The sequence below is a fragment of the Electrophorus electricus genome, chromosome 6 (assembly GCF_013358815.1).
Source record: "Electrophorus electricus isolate fEleEle1 chromosome 6, fEleEle1.pri, whole genome shotgun sequence".
Classification (NCBI taxonomy): domain Eukaryota; kingdom Metazoa; phylum Chordata; class Actinopteri; order Gymnotiformes; family Gymnotidae; genus Electrophorus; species Electrophorus electricus.
The window spans coordinates 24,299,118-24,314,371 of NC_049540.1; the positions used below are offsets into that span (position 1 = coordinate 24,299,118).

The 15,254-nt window shown below is 39.8% G+C and overlaps 1 protein-coding gene and 1 pseudogene across 2 annotated transcripts; both read left to right on the forward strand.

Annotated features, from left to right (window-relative positions):
- The first annotated feature begins 2,167 nt into the window (after positions 1-2,167).
- Positions 2,168-8,253, forward strand: slc26a1 (solute carrier family 26 member 1). Of its 2 annotated transcripts, XM_027028493.2 has the most exons (4): positions 2,168-2,194; positions 3,639-3,797; positions 5,437-6,062; positions 6,148-8,253. In XM_027028493.2, exons 3-4 carry the CDS (start codon positions 5,478-5,480, stop codon positions 7,657-7,659), a joined length of 2,097 nt encoding a protein of 698 aa, XP_026884294.2. In that variant the 5' UTR covers positions 2,168-2,194; positions 3,639-3,797; positions 5,437-5,477; the 3' UTR covers positions 7,660-8,253. The 2 variants fall into 2 exon arrangements, with proteins under 2 accessions (XP_026884294.2, XP_026884295.2); XM_027028494.2 differs by lacking the exons at positions 2,168-2,194; positions 3,639-3,797 and adding an exon at positions 4,097-4,320.
- Positions 8,254-11,120: 2,867 nt separating this feature from the next.
- On the forward strand, positions 11,121-14,456 carry LOC113589033 (annotated as a pseudogene).
- Positions 14,457-15,254: the final 798 nt, after the last annotated feature.

Below are 15,254 nucleotides of genomic sequence, written 5' to 3' on the forward strand. Positions count from 1 at the left end.
CATCAACTGACTCTTGCACTTTGACCAGTCATGTAGTCTAGTTTTTTGTAGAGGGTATACTGTGTTGATACCTTCCCAGCCTTGCACACTCCTGTCCTGGAGTGAAACTACATAAGCATCATTACACTCACTAAAAATCCATGTTATCAACAATTTATCATAAGTAGCATAAGTGTTGCAAATGGCACAGCACTGAAGTAAACAAAAGCATGACTAATTAACATCATCATACAAGTTGTCTTTTTTTGTATATATTAGCAATAGCACCTAGTGCTGAACAGGGCCAAAATCTGCTCAAATTTCATGAACTGTTTACGATCTTTAGACCATGGATAACCAAAAAAGGAGACAAATTTTACACTCTTTTAATAGCTCTCATTATCTGACGATAATTGATATCCAAGATACAATATAGTAGTATAATGGTGTAAACGTCTGAAATTACGGCACCTTTAAGATGACCTTGAATTGTATTCTTATTTGCATATAGTAACTGACTATGAATTTCATGTTTACAGCAGCTTTGCATGTTGGCTGATAATTACATTTTTTGTTTTTGTCAAAGTATCAAAGGCACTGTAAAAATAACAATATAAATAATTAAAACATGAAATATTGCCAACACTATTATTTCCTATGTTGAATAAAATATTTTTTAAAAAGCTTGTCTACACCCGATATATCTGACAAACTAAATGCCTCCTCGAGCGACTCCATACTTGAGAAAAACGTGAAAAACCACTTTTCTAAGGATATGAAGGAATATTTACACAAATGACGATTCGCCCGTAATTAATATAACCTGGGGTTATTTTTTATGGCTCGTTTTCCAGAAGGTGAAAGGCGCCGGACTCTTGACTGACACGGGAGCGCCCTTTTCGTAAAAATGGCGCATTCGAACGGGACTATAACACTGCTAATAATTACGTTTTCTTACTCCCCATGTAAAACTAATCTCGTCCCAACAGGGCTTTTGACACAGGTTTACTCCCATTTAATATAACAATAAGTAACCTTGTTGCCAGGAAAACCATGAAGAAAATTAAACATAAACAAGACATCAGCAAATACATGGTTTAAAAAAGATGACCAAACGTCATGATACTGACAATTATGCTATCAAAATAACAATAATCATAACAACCATAATGGACCTCTGCTTAACAGCAGTGAACCAAAGTAAACTACATTGAACTACATGACCTACATTCAAGGAGCAACATTGAACTAAATGAACTACATTTTGTTCCCAATGGACAGAGTCATGAGGCAAGTTGACTTTTGCAAGCACACATCCTAATAAGTGATTAGATTAGTTACCTGACTCAAACCTTCACATATAAACATGTTGGTTCTGTGTGGTGAAGTTAATGTGCACATATGCTTGACACTTGAAATGACATACATAATGGTTGATCACTCATGTTACATCCACAGTACTGACAGCAAGGCCTTCTGGCAAGGACCGTATCACTGAAAAGAAACACATCTGTTAGTCTGTATAGTTAAGTTATTAAAAGGAGTTTTTGGAAAAGTCAACCATGGTAAGATAGAGAGGAAGGCAAGACAAATATATTCTCTGCTGCACCTGCTCATTCCTGTGATAATGGTGAGCTGCCCTTTCTGTCTCATGATATTTTGTCCTGGGGGAGGAAGGGTGGGCAGGATACAGAACAGTTTGGTGATTTCTCTGTCCAGATGCCCAGTTAAGTTGCCCGAGTCAAATTATTGACTCCTATGTGTCTTATAGCATGGAAACAGGACTGGAGGTGTGCTATAGACAAAAGAGTTTTTCTTATTATGTATGCCAGGAACCAAAAGGGAATATAATCTTTAAAGCCTCTGATCACCGTTCTTTTCATTCAGCTGTGTGAAACAGAACATCTAGTCTCACAAAACACATTCCTCTTCTGCTAAGATCCATTAATGTTCATAAATTCCCAGTCATAGCTATTGGAGGCACTGTTTCCATGGTTACAAAACCGAGCCCCCACATCCTCCCCTCCCTCCTCTTTCTATCTCACTCTGTGAGTCTCGGATTGGCTGTGGATGTACATAGCTCAGCAAGGAGCGACTTTTTTCCCATCATCCCTTGCCCCATTCAAGCCAAGCTAACCAAGGAAATCCAGCGAGGAAGGCATGAAACCTTCCTCTGCTGCATTTTCTGCTGCACCTGCTCGTTCCTGTGATGAGGGTGAGTTGCTCTTTCTGTCTGATGATATTTTGACCCCTTAAAGAAGGCATTGTGAAAAGGGTTCTTCAAATATTTTGAGATACTGGAAATGTTTAAAATCAAATAAGATATTAAATATTTGGATGAAAACATCCTTACACATCTTAATCTTTATATGACTATTCATAGTTTGTTGATATTATACTGTTTAAGTGTTCCAAAACACTGTGTGGTATGTTATTTAGAGTATCATGCAAGTTCCAAAACATTATCCAAACCATGGCTCCCTCACTGGGGATGAAATGTCTAAACATATGGCTTACAAATAAGACCAAGTTCATAATTTCCCTAAGAACCATGTTTAGTCTTCTTATGTCATTCCTTGAAAGCTATTTAATCCATATCTCAGATGGATTCAAACAGTAACATAAAAATATAAAGAGACTGAAAGTTAGCTTTATAATGCAGAAATATTTGATTACAGGAATATTTTTTGATGTTATGATAATAGACAATGGACTTCAGTGTTATGATGACAGACAATGGAATTAATTATCATACCAGAACTCTAACAGAGTACTAGCAGGCATGGATAGTCGACACACATACACACAAACACACACACAAACACACACACACACACACACACACACACACACACACACACACACACACACACACACACACACACATCTTGCTACCAACAGCAACAATAGCATCAGCAACAACAATTACAACAACAACAATAATAATAATTTTCTTGATGCATCAATCATGTACTTAAAATGCAAACAAATTTAAATTATAATCACACTGCATCACTTGAACCAAAGGTTGTCCTTATCACAGACATCTTAGAGCTCTAATGTGGTCATGCAGAAATACATATGTAAAACCCTGTTTCTGCTCTCACACAGTGGTTTACACTAGGCATCACACAACAACTCAAATGACGGACACAGACAGTTTCAAGATATTTTCACATAATTTTATATCTGGTAAACCTGAAGCACAGAAACAAGTGTGAAACCAGAAACAAAACCTCAGTCCCATGTAAAGACTGACACTTCATGAACTCAAAGTATGGACATAGATAAGAGATAAAGAGAACAGGTCAATAAGTAGTTGTGAGTACTGAACCCTAAATACTTTGTTGAAAAGGATAAAACAGCAGGTTATAAGATTAATACGTGTGAAATGTGAATCAGATGGTGACTGTTTGAGGTAACCACCACTGCATAATAATCTGAGCTTGAACACATCACTTATTCTTAAACTCAGTCAGCAGAGATGGAGAATTCATCAGCCTTTGCCCTGATCCTGCTGATATTGCTCAACGCAGGACTTGACAGTCCCACTATGTTTAACCCAGGAAAGAGTAAACAGCCCCACCTCTTTTTTTTCTGTTAGCCTATTAAAACAGACAATAGCTAATGAGGGGTTGTTTCTTATGTTGTGCCAACAGACTCCAGCCCCGGCACTTGCTATGACACGGCCTGGGCAAGACTGTCAGTGATATCTATATGTGAGAGAGGGCCACTACAGGGGAAAGAACATAAGTACTCTTGTACAGCAGTAAACTTTATGTTGACTTCAATTTGAGGCATCTGCTTGTTTCATTTGGGTGAGTAGCTTTTCATTTCATGCACATTTTTTACATTTTGATTTCATTCTTTTGCATTTATTTAGATTTTCCAGCATATTCAATGTAAAACACAGACAGGAGAAAAAGTAGTTCAGAGCAAGATTAAAATGTGTCTTAAAATAGGTGTAAAGACACATGGCAGTGATTTCTTCTAGATGTTCTGATCTCACCTACTGACTCTGGCTAATGGGCAGCAGAATTCTTTATAATTGTAACTAAGATGTAGGTTTATCTAGCTAGACCAAGAAAAGTGCTAGAGGCAGAAGCACATGCTAGTCCTTTAGTGCCCAGGTTATACAGATGGATCAGGGAGGTGATGAATTGAGTTAATTTAGTAACACTACCAGTAATGTGTCTGAGATTCAGAATTAGGCTCGTAGTCCCCAAGGGCTGCCACTGACCGTCTTATTCTCTTTGACTCCCATCTTTGAGTTTGTCTTTATATATGGTTAATGGCAATCAGTTCTGCACCACTCAGAATTTTCTGGCAGCAGAATAATTGGTAAGTGTATCTGCACAATTCAACATTGACACTAGGGATGACTGTCCAAAAAGCAATGTGGACACCCTGAGCAATACAGGCAACAAACGTTTTGTAAATACCACCCCTAATGCATTCTCTTAGAGGAAGAATGTAACAATCAGTCAATCAATGAATTAATCAATCAGTCAAGGGCACATCAGCATCTAATTGTTTACTATAATGATATCATGAGGTGGACAGCATGGTGTAAAATCACACACTGTTTGCTCGTATAAGTTTGAAAGTATTTTTAGGAATGTATACTTATTTAGGAATATACTTATTTAGAAATTGCATGTCTAAAACTCAACTGTCATTCTTGTCTGTAAATATAAGCACGTTAACTCCAAATTAGAATTAATTTTCCTTCACTTGTATGCTTCATGAAGAGTACTATGGAATTAATTAATAATTAATACATACTATTATTATTTGTTAACAGTCTAGAAATACTTATCATGGGTACAAACTCAAATTAATAAACTTTATAACCATGATCAGTGCAAAAAGTGATAGCAAGGCTAGATTTTTAAAAACCTTTTCACCCGTTGTCACACAAAATCTGCTTGCGGAGATTTTGCAGCACTAATGCGTATTTCATAATGTGAATAGTGCAAAAACACACTTTCCTTCTCATTATTAAGCATATATAGTTCCAAGTTTCTTACTTAGAAAGATTCTAGAATTGGGTAACAATTCAAAATGCTGCACCAACAGCTGTTCCAATTAAAGGGGGGATAGAAATGTGACCCCAAGCCAGGAGCCCTGCAAAAACCCACTGGGGAAGCATAGCAGGATTGCCTATATTTCATTAACCGATTATAGGATAGTTGCCTACAATGCTACATGGTACACTTCAGCATTTATCCTCTTCAGAGAGAATTACACAGATAATAAGCTTCATTACATATCAGAGTGCACCTGTCAAGTGTTCTACATTTAGAACCAGCTTACCTATTTAAACAAGTTATTTAGACAAATGCAGAGCGCATTAGTTAACATTTGACAACAGGTGTTTAATCAGTGGTCTGTTTTAGGAATACCCCTTGACAGTGTTCAATGTAATCTTTTTCATTTCTTTTTAATCTCTTTCAGGGGACTGGATAAAAGGTTTATTAGCACTATCATTAGAAGATATGGAGGATGTGAAACCTCTACCCACAGGCCTCTTGGATCGCAAGGTTCAACAGAAAAAAGGAACAGTAGAGACTGTCAAAGCCAAGCTACATCAAAAACTGTCCTGTTCAGTGCCAAAAGTAAAGAGAACATTAACAGACTTCTTCCCTGTGGTGCTCTGGCTGCCAAAGTACAAGCTAAAGGAATATGTATGGGGCGATCTGATGTCAGGTCTTATAGTTGGGATCATTCTGGTTCCTCAGGCCATTGCTTACTGCTTACTGGCAGGCTTAGAACCTGTTTATGGTTTGTACACATCATTTTTTAGCAACATTATCTACTTCATCTTGGGCACATCCAGACATGTATCTGTGGGCATCTTCAGCCTGATGAGCTTAATGGTAGGACAGGTTGTAGACAGAGAGGTCTATTTGGCAGGGTTTGATCTGAGTGAGGACAGCAAGCGAAGCACTGGCTGGAATGGCACTGAAGACAACACCACAAGTGGAGAGATCTTCATGAAGTCCTTTGATATGGAGTGTGGAAAAGAATGCTATGCTATTAGCATTGCAACAGCATTAACATTCCTCACTGGAACTTACCAGGTGAGCTGTTTTCTTTAAAAATCACACAAGTGCACAGTTATAAAGGTTACTGACCAGCCTTGATGTGTTATGTTCTCTGTTGTAGATACTGATGGCTGTGTTCAGGCTGGGCTTTGTTTCAGTTTATCTTTCTGCTCCAATGCTGGATGGATTTGCCACCGGCGCCTCTTGCACCATCCTAACCGTGCAGGCTAAGTACCTACTAGGTCTCAAAATTCCCCGCCACCAAGGCTATGGAACAGTCTTGGTCACCTGGATAAACATCTTCAAGAACATACATAAGACCAATTTCTGTGATATGATCACCAGTGCCATCTGTATCACTATGCTATTGGCAGGAAAGGAGCTCCAGGATCGCTACAAGAATCGTCTGAGGATACCACTGCCCACAGAGTTGGTAGTAGTGGTAGTAGCCACCACAGTGTCCCACTTTGCTGATCTTAGTGGACAATATAGCTCAGGCATCTCAGGGAGCATTCCAACTGGCTTCATTCCACCTAAGGTCCCAGATTTTGGACTGATGCCAAGATTGGTAATAGATGCCATCCCGCTGGCGGTGATCAGTTTTGCTTTCACTGTTTCCTTGTCAGAGATGTTTGCTAAAAAGAATGGTTACACAGTCAGGCCAAACCAGGAGATGTTGGCAATTGGTTTGTGCAACATCGTCCCATCCTTCTTCCATTCCTTCACCACAAGTGCTGCCCTGGCAAAAACAATGGTGAAAGACTCGACAGGGTGCCAAACTCAGGTTTCTAGCGTGGTGAGTGCCTTAGTAGTTCTTTTGGTCCTTTTATTTTTAGCTCCATTCTTCTATTCACTGCAGAAGTGTGTCCTGGCGTGCATCATTATTGTCAGTCTGAGAGGGGCCCTTCATAAATTTAGAGATGTTCCCGCACTCTGGCGTCTCAGCAAAATTGATGCAGTTGTCTGGATGGTGACCATGTGTTCATCTGCCTTGATTAGTGTGGAGATCGGGCTAGTGGTTGGAGTTGTCTTTTCTATGTTATGTGTCGTGGCTCAAACCCAAAACCCTAAAGTTTCACTACTGGGCCAAATCGAGAACACTAATCACTATGAGGACATGGACAATTACAATCACCTGGTTAGCATTCCAAAAGTAAAAATCTTCCGCTTTCAGGCTCCCCTTTACTATGCCAACAAGGACTTTTTCTTAAAGTCGTTATACAAAGCAGTTGAGCTTGAGCCATTCCTTGAAAAAAACAGAAGGAAAAAAATTGAGAAAAGAGCAAAAGACATGGTTACAAGTAGGACTGACAAAGAAAATGGTGATGCTAGTATAAATCTAATAGTGAGTGAGTTGGAATTTCATACTATAATCTTGGACTGTTCCTCCATATCTTTCATTGACACCACAGGAATAAGCACTTTTAAAGGACTGTTGAAAGAATACAAAGAGGTTGGTGTAAATGTAATCCTGGCATGCTGCAACACAACGGTCCTAGATTCTTTGAAGCGAAGTTCTTTCTTTGGGCCTGATGATAAAGAAATGCATACACTCTTCTTCCACACTGTTCATAGTGCAGTCTTATTTACCACACATTCTACTGTAGCATTAGACAGTACTACACCCGTTTAAATGGCCTGTAATCTGATATATTATTGGGGAACGCAAAACCTCTAAACCTGGTCCAGTTGTTAAATACACACAAAAGCAACTCCACTAACACCTGGTGAATAGCGTTACTGACCAACATTACTATTTAATATTTCTAGATACGAAATGTTTTTCTACATACTGATTGCAGAGAGGGCTCCTGGGAGCATAAATAAGATCTTGTAATTCAAGACTGAATTTTTTGAAATCCATTTTTTTACATTTACAGCCAGAGGAGATGTGATATTTCTCTCTTGAGTATATTCCAATATATGAACCTATTTTTATATTAATAAGAGATATTTTTTCTTTTTGGATATGTTTTTATGTCCATTTAATGGCACACAATCTTTGATAGATATTGTGACTTTTTTTGTTCCTCTGTTAACTTTTTAAAATTATGTCAGCATAGTTTCTTCTTATATGTATACATTAAATATTCTTTGTACCCATTTTGTATTGAGAATAAAAACTGAAAATTGCATGTGTAAGTGTATGATGATTTGGATTTTGCAAAGCCCTGTTATGTAACGTACACTGATTCGGATAAACAATGCTGCTCCTGTATATTTCAGCTTTTGCAGCCAGTAAAATATTTGGGCTTGCATTTTTTTCCAGGCTACTTATGTATCATTGGCAGACAGGACAAAACGTTCATTTTAAATTCCTATGTCCAAACAATATGTAACAGAGACTGAGGGTACATCCTGTATAATTAATTTTAGTTTAGAATGACTGTTATTCTTTGAAAAGCAGGGGGTTAAGCAGTGTTTTTAACACTGAATGAACCAGTTTTGTAACTCACTCACGCTTGCACCCATTCATTCATATTTAGCCCGCTGAAGATTCTCTAAAAGTGGAATCATTAACACTCAGCTAACGTAGTTTCTTGCCTTGATAGCTTGCATCAATGACACCGTCCTTGTTTTCCTTTTAAACAATATTAAAAAAAAGAAACAGAGACCTCGCCTAAGCCATGTGAGTTTCAAGATGCGTTTTCCCAGTAGGTGGCAGTAGTACGGCTTGTTATGTTTTATCTTACAGGAAGCCGTAAAACAAGAAGACGTAGCTTACACGAAGAAGCGATACAGTGCAATTCGAATTTTACCGCCTATGGTGGTGTTTGGCTTGGGTTGGATACGTTTTGTTTTCATACATTCATAAAATATAGGGCGAACACCTTATATAAAACAATGGGGAGCCGAAGAAGGTAGCTGACTAGACGACCGATTCCTGCATGACATTGAAACAAGTTTGTAGCTGTATTAAGAATCTGAATTTTGGGGTTTTGTGCATTTAACCCATATATCAGTTTAGTTTAGTTAAGTTCAGTTTTGCGTCTATAAAGCTTTTTACATTGTCACAAGTATCTTAACATATCTGGATACAAAACCTTCCTATCTCAATCGAGCTAAAAGCTTATGGAATTGTCTAGGTCAGGGGTGTCCAACTCAAATACACAGTGGGCCACAATTAAAAACTTGGACAAAGTCGCAGGCCAACCTTGATATTTATTGAAAAAAAAAAAAGACTACAATTGAGGTTGTTTTTCCTTCTCATTAGATATAACGATGAACCTTTTCATATGGAAACAAACTTAAGTTTTGCTTAAACACTGAATCTGGAACAAGCAAAGCTTAATACTATAAACACATGTGAAATCAAATAAAAGATATCAGTGGCATTCATTTCTTAATTTTTTTAATCGTATGCCTCTTGCTGTATTTGTAGCCTTCTGAGTTAAACTTCAATGGTAACCTTTGGCTAACAATAATAATAATTTCCTTCAGTGAAAATCCAACCAGTCAAGTCCAAATCTTGGAGTAGCAAGGAAAAGTGCATAAAGAAAACATTAATTCAAGCTCAGTTTGCTACAATCTGACCTACTCTGCTGCACACTGGTCCAAGCCAGATACCTGGCATCTCTTCTGGGATGCTAGTTCATCAATGTTTGGGGTCAGACTCTGAGCTGAGGAAATCCTCAGGATTGAGTGAAGGTGTTCATAAGTTCAAGTTCAAGTTCGGTTTATTCGTCACATACATAGTCATACACAGTATAACGCGCAGTGAAATGGTGGAGAGTGCTCTGTCCAAACTGAGGAAGAGAAACGGGAAAAATATATATATGCAGATAAATATATATATTCTATGTATGTACAAAAATATATTAACAATGTATACAATATATGTATATTATGATTATATGTACAATGTATATGGCTGGGTATATATGTACACAATCTACAGAATGTACAGATCCATTTTGTATAATACCATATCTACAGTTGTTGTGTAACAGGGTAAATGAGTATAAATCTAAATCTATATATACAGATGTACAGATATACAGTCATGTTACATGGTGGTGGTGGTGGTGGTCCCCACAGTTTATCAGTTTCCCCGATTCATGGCCCGAATGGCCTGTGGGAAGAAGCTCCTCTTCAGCCTCTCTGTCTTGGTCTTCAGGGAGCGGAAGCGCCTCCCTGACCTCAACAGAGAGAAGAGTCTATTGTTGGGATGGGTGGGGTCCTTCACAATTTTCCTGGCCTTGGTCTGGCACCGCTTGTAGTAGATGGTCTGCAGGTCAGGAAGTTCCGTGTGAGTGATGCGCTCTGCTGAACGCACTACCCTTTGGATTGCTTGTCTGTCCTGCTTGGTGCTATTCCCAAACCAGACTGTGATGTTCCCCGTGAGGATGCTCTCGATAGTGCAGGTGTAGAAGTTCCGCAGTACTTTGGAGGGCAGTGTGAAGTCCCTTAGGCGTCTGAGGTGGTAAAGACGCTGACGAGCCTTCTTTGCCAGGGAGTTGGTATGGCGGGACCAGGACAGGTCCTGCGAGATGTGAACTCCAAGGTACCTGAAACTATCTACTCTCTCCACCGTGGTTCCACTGATCCTCACAGGTTGGTAGTGCCGCTCCTGCTTCTTGCTGCAATCCACGATCAGCTCCTTTGTCTTACTGACGTTTAGGAGGAGATTATTTTCCTGGCACCAGTTTTCCAGGTGTTTAATCTCCTCCAGGTAGGCCCTCTCATCGTTGTCCGAGATCAGACCCACGACAACGGTGTCGTCAGCAAACTTGACAATGATGTTAGAGCTGGAAGTGGCTGTGCAGTCGTAGGTGTACAGTGAGTAGAGCAGGGGGCTTAGGACACAACCTTGAGGAGCTCCAGTGCTGAGGGTGAGGGTGGATGAGGCGCAGTTGCCCACCCGTACTGATTGTGGTCTGTCTGTTAGGAAGTTGGAGATCCAGTCGCACAGGGATGTATGCAGTCCTAGATCTCCCAACTTAGTAGTGAGTAGGGAGGGGATGATAGTGTTAAATGCTGAACTGTAGTCGACAAATAGCATTTTAACATAATTTCCCCTCCCTTCGTCCAGATGAGTCAGTGTAGTGTGGAGCAGATGTGCAATTGCATCGTCAGTGGAGCGGTTGTGGCGGTATGCAAACCGGTATGCAAAAAGTAAGTGAGACTACTCCTGTGTGATGTTTTGTTCATCTTCATCAAGGAGAATAGCTGCTCACAGATATGTGCTGCCGAACATAGATCGCATTTGAGCAGCTTGGGTACTGAGCTGGGGCATTGTGTCAGGGATGTAAAGTGGCAACTGTGCAGCGCCCACAGCGTTATACTTTGACTTGAACGTGTCACTACACCGGAGTTCAATGAGCTCCATTTGGAGGATAGTTGGTGCGCTTTCCACGTCAACTGCAAAGGGATTACTAAGCAGTTCAAAACTACATTTCTGGGCATCAAGGTTGGCAAATGTCCGGGTACACTTGGCACTGAGTACGCTGAGTATTTCAGCAAACTGTGCATTTGGGTCTTTCCTTTACGCTGAGTTTTTCAGCAAACTGTGCACTTGGGTCTTTCCTTTACATTTGTGAACAGATATTCTGTTTCTGTTTTCCACCTTTCGTCTGGCCATTTTTGGGAGGGGTGGCCCGATGTGACGTGTAGCATGAGGTTGGTAATGAATGTCAATAGAGGAGGGGGTGCTTGTGGGTCCTGATGGACGGGCCAATGCTTCAGCAGAGCATTCTGGGATTTGTAGTATTAGCAGTGTATGTGCTGTCTGCCGGCGGGCCAGTTGTAGTAGACATTTGGTATTTTCTCACGGGCCAAATATAATTACACTGCGGGCCAGATTTTATCATATATGGTCTAGGTTGTCGAGAACAGGAAGCCAAAGAATTTAAACAGGAAGCACTGAGTAGTCTCTCTGATGATATCAGAAGGGTATGAGCTTTTTAGTGGCTTCTTTGCAATCTGTAAGATCTTACCTCATGGTATAAAAACTGTTATAGAGTTTATATATATATATATATATATATATATATATGTATATGTGTATATATATATATATATATATATATATATATATATATATATATATATATATATATATATATATATAGAATGAGAGAGAGAGAGTGAGTTTGCCTCTTGGATAAACCATATGTGTTTACAGTGGCAGGGCATAGTGGATCATTTAGAGGTACTCCAGAGAGCTAAACTGGAAGAGGCGATAGATACAGCACAGCAGGAGCTTGCGGTCTGGTGGGACAAATGCATGTTTCGACCAGAACAAAAACAACCTTTCAATGCCTACTTCTGTGATGGTAAGTTTTATTTTGTTACTAATGCATGCTTTTGTCTGCATAACTTGAATGCTGAAACTGATCTAAGTTAATGAGTCATGAATGAATTACATAAGTCATGTCATGGCATAGTAAGGGTTCTTAGCTTTGCCTTTTGCCCCACTCTTCTGCTCTTAATGCAGATAATTACACTGAGGAGTTGCTCAACCTGCATGACAGTGAGTTGCTGAAGGTGAAGGAGTTTTACAAGGTGGCACGCCCATTATTGGAGAACTTTGAGAAATGGGAGAAGAACTGGGCTCTCTTCCAGGACTCTGAGGTGCTCACAAAATAAATGTCATACTCTTGCTCTTCACCCTGTTAGAGCAGTGCACCAAGCCAGGAGTTGCTCGGATGGGTAGATGAAGTCTTGTATTGTTGTTTTATGTAGAGAAAGGCTGCAGATCCGAACCACTTCTCCAACAGAGGAGGTGCCTTACTGAAGGCAAGTAAGGACAGGGCCAAAGTGCAATAATTGTTTCCCAAGATGCTGAATATACTCTCATGTATTTTAATAATACAAACTCACCACTGACCTACATGTGTTATCATACAAATCAAAAATGCCTGATGTGATTTGTCCTGTTACCCTGCGTTAGTGTGTGTTTATATAGTCTTTGTGTGGGTGCACACATACAGCTAGAGGAAGAGCTGAAAGCATGTGTGGAGACTTGGGAGACTGAGCAGGGCTCTACCTTTCTAATGAAAGGGCAGAGCGTGATGGAGTACATCTCCAGACAATGGGAAGAATATCGCTCACAGAAAGACAAGGAGAAGAATGAATGGGTGAGTTTGTAACACTACTATCCTGGTTATAAGGCTGGTACACAGGGGACCTTTTAATAATCACACAGGTCACATTTGCTGAATTACAGATGTCCAAGAAAGCAGACAGCACATTGTTTAAGAGGCCCCATGGACCAGGGAGTAGTGGTGTGACCCCCAACAAGATAAAGAAAGTAGTGCAGACTAACAGCTCTTTATATGTTTTTAATTGCCCCCTGTTCCACTTGGTCATGAGCCTTTCACTCATCTGTTTATTTCCTCTTAGACTCCTAATCAGCTCTCACTGCGCACCACTACAATGAGCATCAGCGCGAGCAGTGTGTCCAGCACCTTTCTGTGTGTGCCCGGCAAGCCTCCACTCTCAGCCAAGGTCAAACCACCACTACCATCTCCAGTGCACTCTGTTTGTGATCCACCCTGTCTAGTCTTCCCTGTGAGTGTATCATGTTACATAGCTTGAAATCTGTCAAATGCAGAACTGAAATGTATAGTTGCTAATGTTGATTGGTTCCTTTGGTTAGCACTAAAGGGTGCCATTGTCTAAAAACAAGCATCTAATAAACATGACTTGGTTGTGAACGTGGTTTCTCGCTGTTAATGTTGTGTGGCATTAAACAGGATGAATGTAGGTAAGACTGTACATTATTGGTACTTCATTAATGCTTTTTTATCATCTTTGGTCCAGCAGAGGGTTAAGACTCTTGAGACTAGCTCAGTACCCCAGACACCACTGCAGGAGTTTAACAGTGATAAGAAGCCCATCTCCTTTACCTATTCAGACTTTACTGTGAGTACAATTCTTAAGTATAATTCATAATAAAGCAGCTCCTCAAAAACAGAAAGTAAATTATATCATTAATAATGAAATGATGTATCCTAAATTGAGAGAGCATTGATTGTACTTTTTGTTTAACTTGAATGAAATGTTTAAAGTGCATTCCTTACACCTTTACAGGTAGAGGAAGACCTGACGGTTTGCAGTTAGAGAAGAACCTGCGATGTCGCTTAGAAGCTCTGCAGAAGGAAAAGACTGAGCGTCTGTAAGAGCTGAATGACCTGAGGCAGCAGGATGAAGAGCTGTATGTCACTCTGTGTGCTACACCTTACTATATTCTCAGTGGCAGCATGCCTTCCCACACCCAGCTCCAGGAGCTCCAAGAGTAAAAAACTCAGTGAAGAGAAGGTGAGACACACACACACATACAGGGGGATGACTCCTTTTGCGCATGCTTATTTTGCTCATCATTTGGTTCAATCAATGGGGTCCCATCTGTTGGTACAGGAGAGCAGGGTGAAGGTGTTCTCTGGTCTAAGGGAAGATATCAGGAAGCTGATGGATGATGGGCCATGATCCAGAGACCAGCCTGGAAAGAGAGTATGTGTGCCCTGACACAGACAACTTCCTAATTACACATGAAAATATCCAAGCCCTCAAGCTATTGCTCAGTCAGGTGACTATATATAATAATAATATATAATATAAAATCTTTTTAGCAATAGTTTATTTTTAATTCCAAGGTGTGACTCCTATATATTGCTGCTGTCACAAGCTAATATCTCCAGAGAGATGGAGAAATAGAGATATATGTGTGTTTAGGCATTGTGTGCTGTTGAAGCAAATAGTTTAATTAGTTAAAGCATACTACATTTTACCTGCATAGTTGGAATTGAGAGAGCGAGAGAGAGAGAGAGAGAGAGAGAGAGAGAGATATAGATATTGAGATTTCCTCTTGGAAAACCATATGTGTTTACAGTGGCAAGGAGTAGTGGATCATTTATAGGTACTCCTGGGGGCCAAACTGGAGGTCCCACTATAGTCCCAAATTGACAGTTCCACTATGATTAACCAAATAAAGAGTAAACAGCCCCACCTCTTTTGCTGTTGAAATAGACAATCGCTAACAATGTTTATGTTGTTCCAACAGACTCCATTCCAAGCACTTTCTAGGACACTGCCAAAATACTTATCATGGGTACAAACTCGTATTAAATAAACTTCATAACCATGATCAGAAATAGCTTAAGGACATGACCTCATACAGTATAAGTCTAATATACATATATTATCAAGAAAAGCTGGTAGCAAGGCCAGATTCTTTCAGCCGTTGTCACATAAAATCTGCTTGCAGAGATTTTGCAGCACTAATGT

Coding starts and splice junctions, on each gene's coding strand:
- slc26a1 (XM_027028493.2), top strand. CDS start 5,478: ATGGAGGATGTGAAACCTCTACCCACAGGCCTCTTGGATCGCAAGGTT. Junction 6,063..6,147: donor TCCTCACTGGAACTTACCAG/GTGAGCTGTTTT, acceptor TCTCTGTTGTAG/ATACTGATGGCTGTGTTCAG.